We start from the raw sequence: 17,524 nt of genomic DNA, 5'->3' as shown, positions 1-17,524 counted from the left end.
ATTATCTGCCTTTCTGTCATCTTTAAACCATATTTACCACTGTTGTGTACTTATGCATAGGTGAGGGGCTTTCTTCTTTCGTTCCATATGAGGTAGTGATGGTGTAATTTACTATAACCCTAGATCTTCGTGAACTACAGTCAGAAAGGTAAGAACTTTCCTTCTTCGCCTTGAAGTTGTTGATGGCCTGCTGTAGTTCTCTTCTTGCTAATCATGAACAGAGGATGTGGGTTAATTTCCTTGTGTAGAAGTTAGAGGGGCATATAGGAAGAATGCTGACATGGGTTCTCTGAGGAAAAGCTTTGGAAATCAAGAACATCATATGGCCGTAGAAGTGCTCTGGTGAAAACTCTTCCTACTGCAACCTATGAAGATTTAAGGTTAGATGTAACTACATTCTGTTATGGGTGAAACCATTGAACTTGCAAGGAATTTCCTACTAGCATGTGCTAGGCATGTTATGAATCTCATACTGAAGGCTAAAGTATCATGTTGCTGCCATTTTTCTGTAAGGCGATGCTTTTAATAATCTTGCAGATTTCGCATAAAGATTAAGAAAGAGTAATAAAATAGTGTACTTATCTACATTACAGCTGTTGACCTTTAGCTGTTCATGTCAAGCTGCCACTGTCATGTCATGTCATTTTGACATAAAAATGTACACGGTTAGATTCTAGTCCAATCACCTGTAAATTATTGCTCCCCGAGGTAAGTGTATATTGACAGTTAATAAAAAAGAAAAACACACCTACAATTAAAGCCTGCCTATACTAGTCTCCTATCAGTAAATGCCAAAATAGCTAATTCAGTTACATTTGTTACATCTAGGATATAGACAAAAGGTGTAGTGCAATGAGCCCTGTAGATAATAAGGTAATTTCTTTACATGTGGTTTGAAGACCATATTCCTTTGATATCCTACACCATTAGGTATACGTAAAGGAACATAATATATAGACATTTATACAACAACCCCCCATTAATATTCCAAAACGTGCACGCTGATTGTTCAGCGTGCATGTTGTAAATCAGAGTTATAGTAATGGAAAAAGGTCCGGTCGCCCGGACTTTTTCCATTAGTATAACTTTTTTTTTTTACAGCAACGGAGAACGCAAGATCTCCGTTGCTGTTTAGACACTGTCTCGCTATGTTAAAGGAGTTTAACATAGTGCGACAGCTTTAAAAAAGTAACTGAGATCTTACTATCTCCATTGCTTTTTTTAAAGGTGTCTCGCTATGTTAAATGGGTTTAACATAGTGAGACAGCTTTAAAAAAAGCAACAGAGATTCTCCATTGCTTTTTTAAAGCTGTCTCGCTATGTTAAACTCATTTAACATAGCGAGACACTTTGTAAAAAGCAACGGAGATCTTGCTTTCTCAATTGCTTTTGCCCACAGCTATGATGTACTGCGTAAGCATATGCGCAGTACATCAGAACTGCTGCAGAATACCAGACAGCTGCGGAAGGGCAGCAAGGAGGCATTATACAATGCCTTTATTTAAGAAAAATAATTTTTTTTCGTAAATAATGTCATTGTAAAATAGCAATAACCCACTTCTGGGTGTGGGTAATGCTGGACTCGGGCTTCGCCCTCGTGACCAAACCACACCGACTGTGGGTAAATTCAGCATTACCCACACCCAGGCATGGGTTATTGCTATATTACCAAGGTAGTAAGTACTTCCATACACAGGGTAGTAGAGTTCCATAGTTCATTATGGTATACTGTTACATGTTTCTGTCAGAATAAACTCTGTGTGATAGTACTTTTCTTGGTTTCTTTAAAATTCAGAGATGCCTGAATTTGGCTAGCCTTCTGTTAGGGATATTTATAATGAGAAGGGAGTTAGTCCATCTTTATTGAAAATGCTTTTCTGCCATATTTCTGTTAAGATAAGTGCAGCATCCAGAGAATAAAACATTTTGCAGCATAGGTTAGAATGCGCTTGTAGCTTTTCCTCTCTAATGCATTGTTGCCTTTATTTATTTATTTTTGTATAAGGAGCTTTATGAAGGGCTGACATGCCTTTCCCTTGGGGAAAAAATGTTTGGAGCAAAAGTAGCTGTTATCTGCAAGTTATATTTATAATGTGTACACGTTTTTGACCGTCCAATGTGTAATGCTCACTTTTCTCAGAAAATAAGGCCTTTTATCCCAATGGAGCAAAGTGTTTGATTTGGGCCTATAACAGCTGGTAAAGGAGAATGGAACCCATTGAAACTACACTCCGTTAAGCAGATAATTGGAAACTTAATGAATTAATAAATTAATATCTTGGGTGACTGCAGAATCCTGTTTGGGCTCTGGATCATCATGACAAAATGTCAGATGTTATGTAGTCCAATCTTGCCTGCGTTCTTAACCGTGGGTTCGGAGCCGAATGTCGGCTCTGACTCGGCCAAACTTTTTTAGCTCGAAGTCTTTCTATTGGCTGGGCTAAGATGCACTGCTCTCTATCCCCAGATCTCGTTTGCCGCTCGTGTAGCTCAGACGTGGTCTTGCTCTTGGCTGTGGCTAAGTACCCTTTTTCTTCCTTATCAGAGAAATTTGTTGCAAACAAAAAGCTATTTTAATAGCTATTGTGTGTTCTTGTCTTGTCTTGTAAAATAATTGTGTTTTGGATCATTTTTTCTGTGGTATCCCGCTAGCTGTTTCCAACTGGCTAGGCCCGTTTCAGTTAGAGGACCTAGTCTGTCCCCTTGCTTTCTTTGTAGCTTTTAAGTTTACCGGGACTAAGTACCGTTTAAATTAGGAGGTATCAGTCCTTTCTCCCTTGTGTTTGTGTCTAAGGATCGTTTAACTTGGAGATCTTGTGGTATTTGTGTGTTGGAGTTTTTTCCTGCCTTGTGACTGTTTGACCGTTGGTCCTTTTATTCAGTGTTTGATTGCCTTGGTGCTTTATTATTGTTGGTTAACTATGTCCAAAGATACTAAGGAGCACAAGCCCTTGGGCTTCAAGAAGTGCTCTAGGTGCAGTTACAAAATGTCCATTGCTGATGGACTCTCCGTCTGTGTATATTGTCTGGGAGCGATTCATTTCCAGGAGTCGTGCAGCTTCTGTCATGCTTTTAGTCCGCAAGTTCTTCAGGAAAGGAAGAATAAATTGATTTTGAAGGGACTTCTGAAACCCTCCTTTGAGGAGGGTCTGGAGAGTGCTTCCAGCTCTAAGTCTAAATCTTCTAAGTCAAAAAAGAGATCTCCGGCTCCATCAGTCTCCTCTGAGCCACCGGAGAAAATAGCAAAGCCTGCTTCAACATCCTCAGCTCCATTGTCTTCGGGGCAGCAGGAAGTGCGAGTTGTTATGGAACCTGCTCCGGCTCCAATTTTCTTGGAACCTGTTCGATGCCGATCGCCTAGCATTAGGCCAGTATCCCCTCCTCACAGGTCCCCTTCGGAGAGGAGGTCTCGAACTCCTTCTCTAGCCTCTAAATCCTCCAGGACCTTATCAGATGTGGACGTCGATAGAGTGGTGGAGAGACTCCTTCAGTCACCGGTTCTGGCAAAATTGTTCTGTGCTCCGGAGCTGGTCCCTCAACCTGCTTCGATACTTCCTCCTCCGAGCACACCTCAGCTTTCGGAGCCGGAGTGCTCCGCTCAGCGTGATGTCCCTAGGTCAGTTCCGACAGCCCCCTCCTAGCTTATTGGTACCGACGTCAGCTCTGACCCCGTTGACGCCATCCATGGGATTCAGGACTCAGAATTCTTCGGTCAGACCTGAGGGAGAGGCTTTGGGACACCTCTCAGCTCCTAGTCTCCCTCTCGGTGCTTCAGCGCGGGGAAGTTCGACTCCTGTCGTGGCTTCGGAGGCTGGTTGTTCTTTGGACTTGGGGGGGACCAGCCTTCGAGGCCATGAGGAGTACGCTGGCCAGGTCGTCAGCGGCATCATGCGGGTCAGTCATTCTGTCCCCTACTACACCAGTGCAGGTCTCTGATCACCATCTATCTCTAGACAGCGAAGCCCCAAAGCCTTAGTGTACCCCCACAACTGGTCCCCACATTGTGAGGGTCCCTCAGAGTTTTTGCCTGCATGCAAGAGGAAGCACATAGATTCCCAGAATGAGTCTCTCACATCAGACACCAACCTCTAGGAATTAGAGGGGTCCCCCAAGTCATCCTCTGAGGATGTTTCTTTCTCTGACATCCTAGAGATTTTGAAACAAAGAGGTGACTGGCCATCCAAAGCCCCCTCCGAGGAGGAGTCTGTTTTCCTGAAGGCCTTTGGTGCTCAGCCCTCCGCCTCCTGGGCATCTCCACCCTTCAATGAGCTTCTGGATTTGGTTTGTCGAAGGGTGTGGGAAACCCCTGACTCAGTGGAATCAGTCCCCAGGAGACCCAATAAATTTTTGTCTGCTCCTCCTGATAAGGAATTACTGTCCAAGGGAGTCCCTGTCGATGCCATGGTGGTGGCAGCTGCCACTCAGAAGGAATTAGCCGAGACTTCTTCCACCATCCATCCTCCTAACAAGGAGTCTAGGACCATGGACCGGTACGGGAAGCGTACTTTTTCTTCAGCGACCATTACCTTATGGTCACTGAATTATTTATCACACTTTACACGGCTCCAGAGAGATCTCCTCACGGAGCTTGGAGATACTCTCACGGGTAATGTTTCTGAGGCAGTGGCTCAGATGGTCAATGCTCAGATGTCTACCCTCAATTCCATTGCAAACTCCTCCATGAGGCTAATCTCCTATGCAGCCGAAGGAGCGAGTAGGGCAGCAAGTTCAGGAGTTGCTCTTAGGAGGCAGGCCTGGATGCGCCTTTGTCATTTCGCGGTGGCCTTCAAGTCTTCATTCACCGACGCCCCTTTTGATGGTTCCTCTTTGTTCGGAACCAAGGTGAAAGACACTTTCTCCAGGTGCGAGCAGGAGGGAAAGACTGTCTGCCATAGGAGTCCGTTTTTCCCTTCCCTCTAGGCCTTATCCCAAGGCCTAGAGGGGTGGCAAAATGTGGTTCAAGAAATCGGAGGTTTTTTTTCCCAGTGCACAAGGTGAGCCCCCCTCCAGAGGCAGGGGAGGGGGTGGTTATTCAGGGAAACGCCGCCCTAGGGGCAGAGGAGGCCCCCGCAACTCGGGAGATCACGATTCCTTTCGTGGTTCTCTCTACCACCGCTCCTGATAGGAGGCCCGACTGTGCATTTCTGGAGCCAGTCGGGGGGGGGTCTAATCTCATTATACCCGGAGGCCTGGCAAGACATCACCCAGGAACAATGGGTTTTACGAATAATTTCTGAAGCATATGTCATTTCCCTTCTTGTCAAATCCCCCTCCATTCAAGAAAATCCTGGATGTTCCACCCAGTCAAAGGGATTACGCAGCTTCAGAAGTTTCAAAGCTGCTAGAAAAAGGAGCCATCCCTCAGACCAAATCGGATTAGGAACTTACTCCAGATTCTTTTTGGTGCCGAAAAGGACAGGGGACCTGAGACCCATATTGGATCTCAGTCAATTGAGCACCCATGTGCAAAAGTCCAAGTTCTGAATGGTCAAATTGCAGTCTATTCTCCCATTGTTGGGAAAAGAAGTGTGGATGTGCTCTATCAACCTCAAGGATGCTTTACTACCACATAAAGATGGACAGGGTATCCAGAAGTCACCTACGCTTCCGGCTGGGAGCCAGTCATTTTCAGTTTCAAGCCCTGCCCTTTGGTCTCACCACAGCCCCCAGGGTGTTTACCAAATGCATGGCAGTGGTGACTGCTCACCCGAGACATCAGCGATTCCAAGTGTTTCCATATCTGGACGACTGGCTCCTTACTGCCACTGCAAGGCATCTACTACTTCAGACCAGGGACGCTACTACGCTACTATCAACCTATGTCAGCAGTTGGGCATCACATTGAACTGGGAAAAATCTGACTTGTTGCCCTCAGTGTGTCACTTTTATAGGTGCCGAACTAGACACCGTCCTCATGTGGGCATTTCTACCACAGGAAAGAGAGTCCTACAACAACACGTTCACTCCTTGCTCCCTCTGAGAAGAGCGAAGGCAAGATGGGTCCTCCAGCTGTTGGGGATAGTGGTGCTACGATTATGTTAGTCCCTCTGGCAAGGTTAAGTATGAGGCTTTTTCAGTGGCTACTCTTTGCCCAGTGGTCTCTCCAACATCTTCCACTTTCTCATCCTATTCTACTCACAGACAGGTGCAAACAGGATCTCAATTGGTGGCTTTGCACTGACGACCTGAATGCGGGAAAGCCCTTCATTCCTGCACACCCAGTTACCATGGTGACCACAGATGCCTCCCAGATGGGGTGGGAGGGGCATTATCTAGGCAGGGCAGTCCAAGGCACATGGCAAGAGCATGAGATGCATCTGCATGTCAATATCCTGGAGATGAGAGCTGTGCTACTAGCGTTGCAAGCACTCCAGAGTTTTCTTTCTCTCGGGAGTATTGCAATCCACTCAGACGATATGTCAGTGGTGTGGTATCTGAACAAGCAGGGAGAAACCAAGTTTTACCCCCATTGCAGAGAGGCCATGCGAGTGTGGCAGTGGGCAGTGTCTTCCCAACGTTTTCTGGTGGTAGTGCACATTCCGGGGAAGTCCAATGTGATCGCAGACAGGCTAAGAAGAGCTATTCTGATACCTTACGAGTGGTCCCTGAACTGTCAAGTTGCGGAACAGATCTTCCGCAGGTGGGGTCAACCTTGCTGCAACCTTTTTGCCAGCTCCCTCAATGCCAAATGCAACAGCTACTTCACGTTGATCCCCCCTCAGGGGGAGTCACCCAGGGACGCTCTAGTCCACGATTGGCCCTCCGGTCTACTATATGCCTTCCCTCCGGTCCCCTTGCTGTCAAAGGTTATTCAGAAAGCGCAGTCCTTGGGAGGCAGAAGGATTCTGATTGCCCCACACTGGCCTCGTCAAATTTGGTTCCCCTTTCTCCATCCCTATCTCATGGACGCTCCTTGGATTCTGGACCCACAACCCGACTTACTGACACACATGTCAGGGCAGCTCCATCCTTCTCTTCGGATCCTCTGGTTGACAGCCTGGCTACTCCACTTTTCATTAGTTAGGCTTCATCACTTTTCTCCGGAGGTGGTTCATATTTTATCTTCCTCTCATAAGCCCTAGACCAGGAAGATTTATTACAGCAAATGGAAGAGGTTTTCAATCTGGGCACATGCCAAAAAGATTGACCCTTACACAGCTCCAATTTCGTCTGTATTGGAGTTCTTGTCTATGCTCTTTAACCAGGGTTCAGTGGCCGCAACCATTAAAGTCCATTTGGCGGCGATTTCTACCTTTCATGTCACAGACGAGCCTAGCCTGATGGCACATAGACTCTGTAAGGCTTTCCTGAAGGGCACCTTGTTACTTCGTTCTCCAGTATCAGAACCTGTTATGCCTTGGGACTTAAACTTTGTTCTACAGGGTCTTACTTCACCCCCCCCCCCCCTTTGAGCCCGCAGCCACTTGCGATTTAAAATTCTTAACTTGGAAGACTGTCTTTTTAGTAGCCATCATGTCAGCCAGTCACATGTTGGAGCTTCAAGCTTTATCAATCAAACCCCCTTATTTGATTTTTCATAAGGACAGGGTTTCTCTCGGACCGAACCCTTCTTTTCTTCCCAAAGTGGCGTCAGTCAGTAACCTTAACCAATCTATTGAATTTGCCAGTGTTTTTTCCCCAGTTTCCAAACAAGGCAGAATTCAAATTTCATCAACTGGATGTGCACAGACAATTACGTTTTTATTTGCACAGAACGAAAGACCTCAGAAAATCTGATCAGTTGTTTCCTTTTTGGAAAACAGAATTGGGTCTCCTGTCTCGCATTGTCCAGGTGGATCTTCAGTTGTATTTCTTTCATTTATTCCTCAGGGGGTAAAGATTTACCGTTCCGGGTGAAGGCTTACTCTACTCGGTCTGTATCTAAATCTACAGCCTTTCAGGCCAGATTGTCTATGGATGATATTTGTGCTGCGGCTAGTTGGGCATCTCCTCACACCTTTGTTACTCATTACAAGTTGGATGTGGTATCTAGGGGCAGGTCTTCCTTTGGTTCCACAGTGCTCAGGAGTATTTTCCACTGAGCCTCCCAGGATGTAGGTGCTGGGGACGCTGTCCCACGGGTAAGAATGTAGGTGAGATTGGACTACATAACATCAAGAAGTTATGTACTCACCATAACGTTCGATGTATGTAGTCCATCTCGCCTCACATTCTTACTTACCCCCCTCCTTCCCCCATCCTGGAGGATCTGGAGGTTAGGTCTGGTTTCAGAGCTCCCTTCATTCTTGGTTTGTTCTTCTTTTCCTTAGATGTTATGACTCGGCCAAACTTTTTTTTAGCTCAAAGTCTTTCTATTGGCTAGGCTAAGATGGTATCCCAAACTAGATCTGGGGATATAGAGCAGTGCAGCATGGGATACCATCTTAGCCTAGCCAATAGAAAGACTTTGAGCTAAAAAAGTTTGGCCGAGTCAGAGCCGACATTCGGCTCCGAACCCAATGGTAAGAATATGAGGTAAGATGGACTACATACATCAAACGTTATGGTGAGTACATAACTTCTTGTTTACAGCTAAACTTCTTTAGCTTTGTTTCTTGCCCACTTCTGTGTTCATAAGGGATTCGTTCTTAATTGTCATGTAGGGAGGAGTGCCTGTAAAAACAAGTGATAAACCTTTTCTCCTACACTCTTCAGAGAGTTTTGACTTGCTATAACAGTTTTGCTTGATCGTATCTTCTACTTTTCACTTGAGAAAATGTTAGTTTAATGCAAGCTATGCAGTTTCAATGTTATGATTTCAGTTCATTTTATTTTTAGCTATATATTTATTTTTGTAATTTCTTTTAAAAAAAAAAAAATATATATATTTTTTTTTTTTTTTTTTTTTTTTTGTTACGTGGTGCAGTGGTAGCATTGTCGCCTCACAGCAAGAGGTTCTCCCGTTCGATTCTCGGCTGGAGCACCTTCTGTGTGGAGTCTGCATGTCCTCCCCACGGTCGAGTGGGGTCTGAAAGACATGCATGAATGGGCATGCCTTCGTTGAAGGTTGGGTGTCAAGCTGGTACCTCGGCACCTTAAATATCTACTGCCAATCATTAGTGGACCGGAGTTCCACTGTGGTGACCCCTAATCGGGAAAAGCCGAAAGAAGAACGCACACACACACACACACACACACACACACACACACACACACACACACACACAGTGGATATAAAATGTGTACACACCCCTGTTAAAATGTCAGTTTTTTGTGATATAAAAAAATGAGACCACAATAAATCATTTCAAAACTTTTCCCACCTTTAATGTGACCTAAAACCTGTACAATTCAGTTGAAAAACAAACAAATCTGTTAAGGGAAAAAATGTAAAAAATAAAAAACGTGCAATAAGCTGGTTGCATAAGTGTGCACACCCTTAAACTAATTTTTATTTTTATTTAACATTTGTTGACCGGGAAAGTCCGACTAGGTTCCACAGATCCTGTTTTCAGCGGAGGCCCAGGGAGAAATGCTCCAGAAGCATGTTTTTAGAATATGGGAGGAAACCGGAGTACCCGGAGGAAACCCACGCGAACACAGGGAGAACATGCAAACTCCACACAGAAGGCACCCCAGCCGAGAATTGAACCGGAGAACCTCTTGCTGTGAGGCGACAGCATTAACCGCTGCACCACTGCACCACCCATATACTTTGTTAAAGCACATTTTGATTTAATTACAGCATTCAGTCTTCTTGGGTACACACTTGCCATCAAGTAAAGAGACTCTGATTAACCCCAAATAAAGTTCAGCTGTCCTAGTAGGATTTTCCTGACATTTATTCAGTTGCCTGCTACAGCAAAGGCATGGTTTGCAGAGAGCTTGCAAAGCATCAAAGGGATGTCATTGTTGAAAGTTATCAGTTAGGAGAAGGATACAAAAAAATTTCCACAGCATTGGATATACCATGAAACGCAGTGAAGACAGTCATCAAAAAGTGGAGAAAGTATGGGACAACAGCGATGTTGCAAAGAACTGGACGTCACTCCAAAACTGATGAAAAGACAAGATGAAAACTGGTTAGAGAGGCTGCCAGGGGACCTACAGCAACACTGAAGGAGCTGCGGGAATTTCTGGCAAGTACTGGTTGTGTAATACATGTGACAACAATCTCCCATATTCTCCATATGTCTGTACTATCTTGTAGGGTTGCAAGACGGAAGCCTTTTCTTGCACAGGAAAAACATCCATGGTGAAGAATGGGATATTTGCCCTTTCCTTACTGTAGTGCAATCTCTGAGTTGGAATATAGATTTAGCGGGGATGTGGGGGGCACAGCCCCACATAATAGGAAGTTCGAGGTCAGGTACGCTCAATATTATGAGTGTTCGCAATTTGTGCGATTCGCTCATATGATACAGACCCATAGACTCCTACCCAAGAAGACTGAATGCTGTAATTAAATCAAAAGTATTGGCTTACTTATGCAACCAGCTTATTGCACATTTATGCAAGCAGCTTATTGTATGTTTTTTATTTTTTATATTTTTCCCCCTAACAGATTTGTTTGTTTTTCAATTGAATTGTACAGGTTATAGGTCACATTAAAGGTGGAAAAAGTTTGAAATGATTTATTGTGGTCTAATTTTTATATCACAAAAGCCTGGCATTTTAACAGGGGTGTGTACACTTTTTATATCCAGTGTGTATGTGTGTGTGTGTGTATGTATGTATATATATATATATATATATATATATATATATATATATATATATATATATATATATATTTGTGTGTGTGTGGATTTACCTTATTTTGTCGAAATGCCAAAACAATGAATGTCACTTTGTCGACACTCACAGTATCAAAGCGGCACTTCATTGACTCACTTGAACTACAAAGATTTCCCCCATGGTAAGTAACCCACTTAGCCAAAAAATTAAAAAACCTAAACTGCACCATCCCTAACCCACACCCTCCCTAACTAAATATTCCAATTCCGAGATCGCACTGCAGTTGGTAAAAGGGCAAAAGTGAACGTCTTGTAGAACTAGTTACTTACCATGAGAAAGTCTTTGTAGTTCCGTTGAGTTGAAGAAGTGCGGCTTCAATATTGTGAGCATTGATGAAGTGACATTCAATGTTTTGGCATTTCAACAAAATAAGGTAGACCTGTGTGTGCGTGTGTACATATATATATATATACACACACACACACACACAGGACTATTCAGAATATTTCTAAAATGAGTATTTCATGACACAATTTAAAATCATATTCTTCCTCTTTATCACACTTAAGAAAAAAAAAACTAGTGACGGTAAAAAATATTTCTTGATTCAAGGAATGCAGTTAATTATGACACTTGACAGTGCCTGTGTATTTACACTTTTTACCCCCGCCCCCAAAATTTAATTGGGTCTGTACCCCTATTTTTATTATTCTTAGTACATACTACAGTAGATGTAGAGGGTTAGAGCTGACCAATAAGATTAACCTTGAAGTTCCTTAATTATATAGCCTCCTTATTCTGATTAAGAGAGTAGTATATTATCAAGGCACCAGCCTAACTACCAGCTGTCCTGTTACTCCTGGCTACAAGCTTCAGTTCACTATTACCTTGCTCACACATGCATTTAAGTTATACTCATCCCAAAGTGTTATTGCACACTGAACCCTTGAAACATGACCCCAAAAAATCCTCTTTATAAGTTAATGCTTTCTCTCTGGACCCATCCAGTACAAAACAAGATGGAAAAAACTGAAGGCATAACATAGGCAGCGTTTTATTATTTTATTATCAAGCCAAATGTGCAGAATGTTGCTGACTGACAGTTATTAATCATGAAAAAAAATCACACAAAAAATTAATGTAAAAATATGGTCATCACCTCTGTATCATCCCCACAGCCACTCATTCTAATCAAATAACACAACTACAACATCCTGAACTAATAACTCAGTAGTAGTCAGTCTGTTGTCTATTGTTCACCAGGTACTGAAGTGTGAAAGTTTCAGGACATGTCAACACACACTTGAGAGCACTTTAACTGCAGTTTCCCTTCATATCAGATCATCTGTAATAAATGGTGAGTGATAAGGCTCGTTTATGCCTTCTTAGCCACTTATAAAACTAGAAGCTTGACTACTGACTCTGTGCCTATTGTAATAAAAAAAAATCACACCTTCCTTCTAAAACAGTACCTGTGAACCTTATTAGGCTTGTGGCTATCAAGTCTTCATGTAGCAGTCAGCATGCTTGGCTAGAGCAGTCTATAAATGTCATCAGATGTATAATGTACCTGTCATGTCATACATTGCTGCAAACTCTACAGTGCATCATTTATTGATGGTAGAGCTAGAAGTTAGCAATTAACTTTGAACAGAATTAGGCTTAACATGTTTGTGATGGATTCATCAGCTGTCTCTCAACCCGGGACTTCCTTTTCAGACCCCAGGTCCTTCTCAGGCACTTTTTGGATGCCTCAGAAATGAGATGGGGAGCTTATTTCTGTCCCCTCAAGGTCCAGGTTCTTTGGACCACATCACTGTCAAGGAGATGAGAGATCTCCTTTTCAAACCAAAACCAAACAAAACGATATCAGAGTTCCAAACTCCACGTACCAAGAAAATGAACGAACTGGAAGCGAAAAATGAAGGCAGCACCTTCCAAATTTATTGTAGCGCTGGTTAGCAAGGAAGTGGAAGTGATGAATACGCGATGTGTGCGTGCGGAGAAGGATGGTACCAGCCACAAAAACAAACGCAAAAGGGAACAGGTTGGCGCTGAAGTAGCGAGTGATGAAGGGGACGAACCGAATGGTAGCCGCTTCAACCCTGCAGACACACCAGCGATTTTTTGTTTGGACCAGGAAGAAAACGAAGTTAATTTATTTGGGAAACAACAGACCCAAAGAAAACGCTATTGTTCAGGTACTGTTAACCATAGCAAGTCTATGGGAATGCAAAACTGGCTCAAAATACAATATTCATTTAGTCCCAATGTTAATAGACCGCAAAATGGTAGCTATGATAATGATTCTTATAGTAAAAAACTGGACAACATGTTTAAGCTTATGCACAAATATAAATCTATTATGATTGAGAATTCTTATTTGAATGAATGTTTAAAACGTGACATAGTCCCTAAGGGGCTGAGAACTTGGAAATATCCTAACAATGTACAGATTGGATCCGAGTTCCATAAGGAACTATTGATGGTGTTTAACAACTGTGGTTTGGACATTGTTAGGTTGATTGTAAAAGAAAATAACAGGAACCTAGAAAGCCTTCAAACAAAAATTGAATCTTTAGACTTGAGTATTAAGGATGACTTGATTTTTGGAATAAAAGAAGAAAGGCAGGAATATTTTAAAATAAAGGACAAAATAGATGAGAAATGTAAACTTTTAGTTAATAGGAAAATGGACAAATTAAGGAGGGATATTCAGGACTACGAAAATGAAGTTAGTTATCCCAAACCGACTGGTTATAGGTATCAGTATTACAACAATAAACATAATAACAATTATAAAAAAACGTTCAAACAAAATAAGGACAATGAGGAGGGTTTTGTATGGATGGAAAATGAATATGATGTTGAATTTCCCCCACTGGAAAGGGCTGAGAGAGGAAATTGGCAGGAAAGAAGACAGCAAGGAAATTTTCAAAACCGGGGGGGGGGAGAAGGGGGAGGGGGAGCTACCGGCAATAGGGACCCCCCACCCAACAGAAACCAGAACGGACAACAACAATATAGAGGTAGATGAGAACAAAAATACTTTAGGTGGGTTAACCATTTACAATTTTAGTAGCTTGGTGTTAAATGTTCAACACTTCAAACTAATGGAAAAAGGTTTCAAATTCATTCCACTTGTGAAAGGTAAATATACACAAACCCTTATTGACATGAAACTTTTCCTTAGGAAGATGAATTTGCAATTGCTATTTCATAAGGAAGGTATGGATGTTCAAGCAAAAGAAAAAGGGAATGTCACATATGAAAACACGTTAGTTAAAAAATCTGTTTTCAATCCACCTATACATAATCAGTTAAAGAATTTTGAAAACATTATGGAAAGAGAAATTAGAGGAAACGAGAGAAGTATGAAATATCGCAAAACTTACAGCAACCTCCACCCCCAGGAGCATTTGATACTAGAAGAGTTGAAAATCAATAAAAATATTAGGGTCATGAAACCCGATAAGGGTGGGGGAGTTGTGGTGATGGATGTGATTACATACGAAGGAAAAATGAATGAAATATTAAGGAATGGGACAAAATACGGGGAGGTCTCTAGGAACGAAATTAATATGGCCTATTATAAAATTGATGGTATTTTGGAAGATATGATGAATTTATATGGTATTGGCATGGATTTGTTGTGTATTTGTTTTAAGCCTACAATAAATTTGGAAGGTGCTGCCTTCATTTTTCGCTTCCAGTTCGTTCATTTTCTTGGTACGTAGATCTCCTTTTCACCCATCAGACCTTTCATCCCCTTTTTCTTCCAGGGCCTCTCAAAATCTGTGTAAACTATATCACACTGATGTGTTACATCAACAAGCAAGGGGTGGGGCACTGTCTAGCTAGCTCTTCTAGTTTGGGATCTAGCTGTCCAGTGTCAGGTGACTCTTCAGGCTGTATACATTCTTTCAGAGCAAACTGCAGGCTCACAAATGGATGCTTCACAGAGATGCATTTCTGGACGTTGTCTGCCATTGGAATACTCTTCAGGAAGATATTTTTGCCTAACCTTTGAACAGACAACTTCCTGTTTTTTTTTGCATCAGAGTCCCCAGTCCTCTGGCTTGGAAGGTGGCCGCCCGATCTTTTTCTTGGAAGTGGATGTTTCTCTATGCCTTTCCTCACTTTCCTCTGATTCAGAAGGTCCTGCTCAGGATAGAGCAAGACTCCTCCAAAATCTTGTTGGTGACTCCCTTTTGACCCAGATAGCATTGGTTCCCTCTTACTTTGCAGCTAGCCAAGGGCAGTCACCACAAGTTACCTCACTGCATCTTCATTTTTTATTCTCACCACTGCAGACTTTTCAGGTTGTTTTATAAACTGTTTTTAGGTGACAATGATAGGATGTGTAGTGCCTGCCTAGGTTTAATGTTTAACACATCCTTAATATCAGAAACTGTGGCAAATCTATTAAACATGACCCTGTATACACTGAATTTAAAGCTAACATTGTCCTTAGCCGTACAGACAGGAAGCTTAGGATGTACATCCAAACTTTTACTTTATTAAGGCAGTGACTGAATTCAAGTCAGAGTAACCTAATAGCCTTAGCTTTATTGCCATAGAACCAGGATTCAGGCTTGCAAGACTGTTGCTTAAGCAACCAGTAATGTCTGGCAGAGTGTGTGTTGGGGAATTAACTCCCTTCCAGCGATGTTGTAAGGCCCGACACCATAGCCAGAGGGCATTATTTCCCTGATAGCTCTCACTCTGTCAGGCATTATTGTGCTTGGAGAATGGTCTTATAACATTTTTTATTACTGCACATATTTTTTTAATATATTTTTGATGCTGCATTTAATAAGAGCAAAACAATAGTGGCTGTTTTTTTTTTCTGTCCAAGTTTCACAGCAGCTTAATATGCTTCTACGAAGGGACAAACTTTACCAGGTTTCAACACCCTGTTGGAGAATATTTGTGCCTTAGTAGGGCAGCAATGTACATTTTTGCCCTTTCTGAAATGAGTTTTTGAGCCTGTGATTCTCATACACTGTAAGTGGTCCTCATCTTCTGTTGTAATTTTTCTTTGAGATAGTGTCAGTACAAAGTGCTAGTCAGAGAAGTTGGACTGTTTTTTAACAAAAATGGAGGTTCCATTTTATTCCCTTTAAGACAAGATTAGCATCACTTCATCTAGGGACATGTCATGACTTTTATAAAGCCCTGCTCGATGGAACAGATTGCGATGTCAAATTTCCTGTTCAGGCATAAGTTGCATCGTTGGTTAAAGAAGACAAAGTTATAGGAACAAAAAATGCAAATAAAATTCAGCTTTGCAGAAGAACTGCTGTAAAATCATACATGCTTGTTAATACTATACAAGGTTAATCAGAGCAGATGCCTTGGCCACCTTTGCATCTTAAAAGCTAAGTGTTTAAACTCATTTCTTGAATATAGTACTGAATCGGAAAATAAGCATGATTATTGGGCACTGTTATTTTACTGTACCATTATGTGTGTGTAATGCAGTGTATCCACGTGGATTAACAGTACATGATTGCCCAAGGCTTTGCCTTGAGAGCCTGACATTTCTTATTTTCAGGTGAAGTCACGAAATGAAGAAAAACCAGTGAAGAACAACAAATAGGCTCGGACTCCTTGCTCCAGCGAAAAAGACAGTAATATTCCAATCTACACCCAAGAAAAGCGAGGCAGAGTTCTCTCTTAACGCAAAATTTATTAGTATAGCGTTTTCGCCATGTACATTTCTTATTTTCAGTCATTTTGGTTATACTGGCAATGAAGATCTCTTTAGAATAAAGTTGCTTTTTTTCTCTTCACCTTCTAGCTAGTGTTCTTAATTCATACAGTATTACACTATGACAATCAGTTAGATATTTACTTTTAATGGTGCTGTATATATTGCATTATATTTCAGAGAACGTGTGTTTCTTTTTTTGCAGGATGGTTTTCCCCATGCACTACAAAATGGAGCAACAAAGATGAATTTGATAAAAGGGGAGGGCATAGAATCAGATGAGTCTGGTGAAGACCGAACGGATGGTGGTCCCAAATATGTTGTTCATGAGACTGCGCTGTGAATTATTCTTGCAGTTATATAGCTGACAATGTGTGGTCAAGAAGTGTGCGTAAACAGTGCTGGTGTCTCTAAAAGTGCACTGCTATCAGGAAGAAATGAAGTGGAAAGGAGCAGATATTTAAACTGGAACAAAGAGAAAGGACTAGGAGAGTGGTTAAACCACTCCGCTGAATACTTCCTGCACACAAGATTATTGAAAAGTTTTCATGGCTGATGCTATGCCAAGTCTGCCAAATTGCAAATCCTGAAGCGTTTGTTTAGTACCATTATGACGATTGCATTGATTTTAATGTGGCTAATATGTTTGTAGTGATTTTAGGGTGTCCTGATGACCCTTTTCCCATTTTATGCTCAGGTTTCTGTATATGGTCAATCCTTTAAGTAAGTAATGGTTATTTTTATCAGAACTTGAGGCATTTTTAAACATTTACCATCATGGTTTTAAAAGTATTAAAAGTCCATTTTGAACCTGGTATAAAATTTGCCTGTAGATGGCAGCAGTGTGAAAATTATAACTGAATATTACATTATTGCCAGTAGATAATCCATTCCTTAAACGTTAACAGTAGACAGTGTTTGGAAATTCAAGCTAAAAGCTTGAGAACTTGGGGTGTGCCATTACATACCCATGTTTTATTTCATTCGATCACTACATGAATAGTGCACTTCCCACACTGACACATTTAAGACACTAAAGGATAATCCTCAGTGAGCCAGCAGTAAGGCATCTAGCTGAATGTCTACCTAGTGTGTTGATGGGAGTGGCTCAAAAAATAAGCTAGGATACCAGTG

General features: G+C 41.9%; 1 protein-coding gene across 7 annotated transcripts in view; it reads left to right on the top strand.

Moving 5' to 3' along the window:
* Positions 1-17,524, top strand: part of SLC5A6 (solute carrier family 5 member 6) — a 1,143,936-nt gene that overhangs the window by 1,124,169 nt on the left and 2,243 nt on the right. For 5 of the 7 annotated variants that reach the window (XM_044061732.1, XM_044061733.1, XM_044061734.1 and 2 more), the window contains one exon: positions 16,596-17,524. This exon is cut by the window's right edge and continues 2,243 nt beyond it. In XM_044061732.1, the coding sequence (XP_043917667.1) occupies positions 16,596-16,733 (138 nt within the window). In that variant the 3' untranslated portion in view covers positions 16,734-17,524. Of the gene's footprint in view, positions 1-16,234; positions 16,473-16,595 lie in introns of those variants that run through there. The other 2 variants (XM_044061735.1, XM_044061737.1) reach the window with 1 other exon arrangement.

The sequence above is a fragment of the Protopterus annectens genome, chromosome 2.part0 (assembly GCF_019279795.1).
Source record: "Protopterus annectens isolate FY-2018-M chromosome 2.part0, PAN1.0, whole genome shotgun sequence".
NCBI lineage: Eukaryota > Metazoa > Chordata > Ceratodontiformes > Protopteridae > Protopterus > Protopterus annectens.
This window is presented reverse-complemented; position numbering and strand designations above follow the sequence as displayed.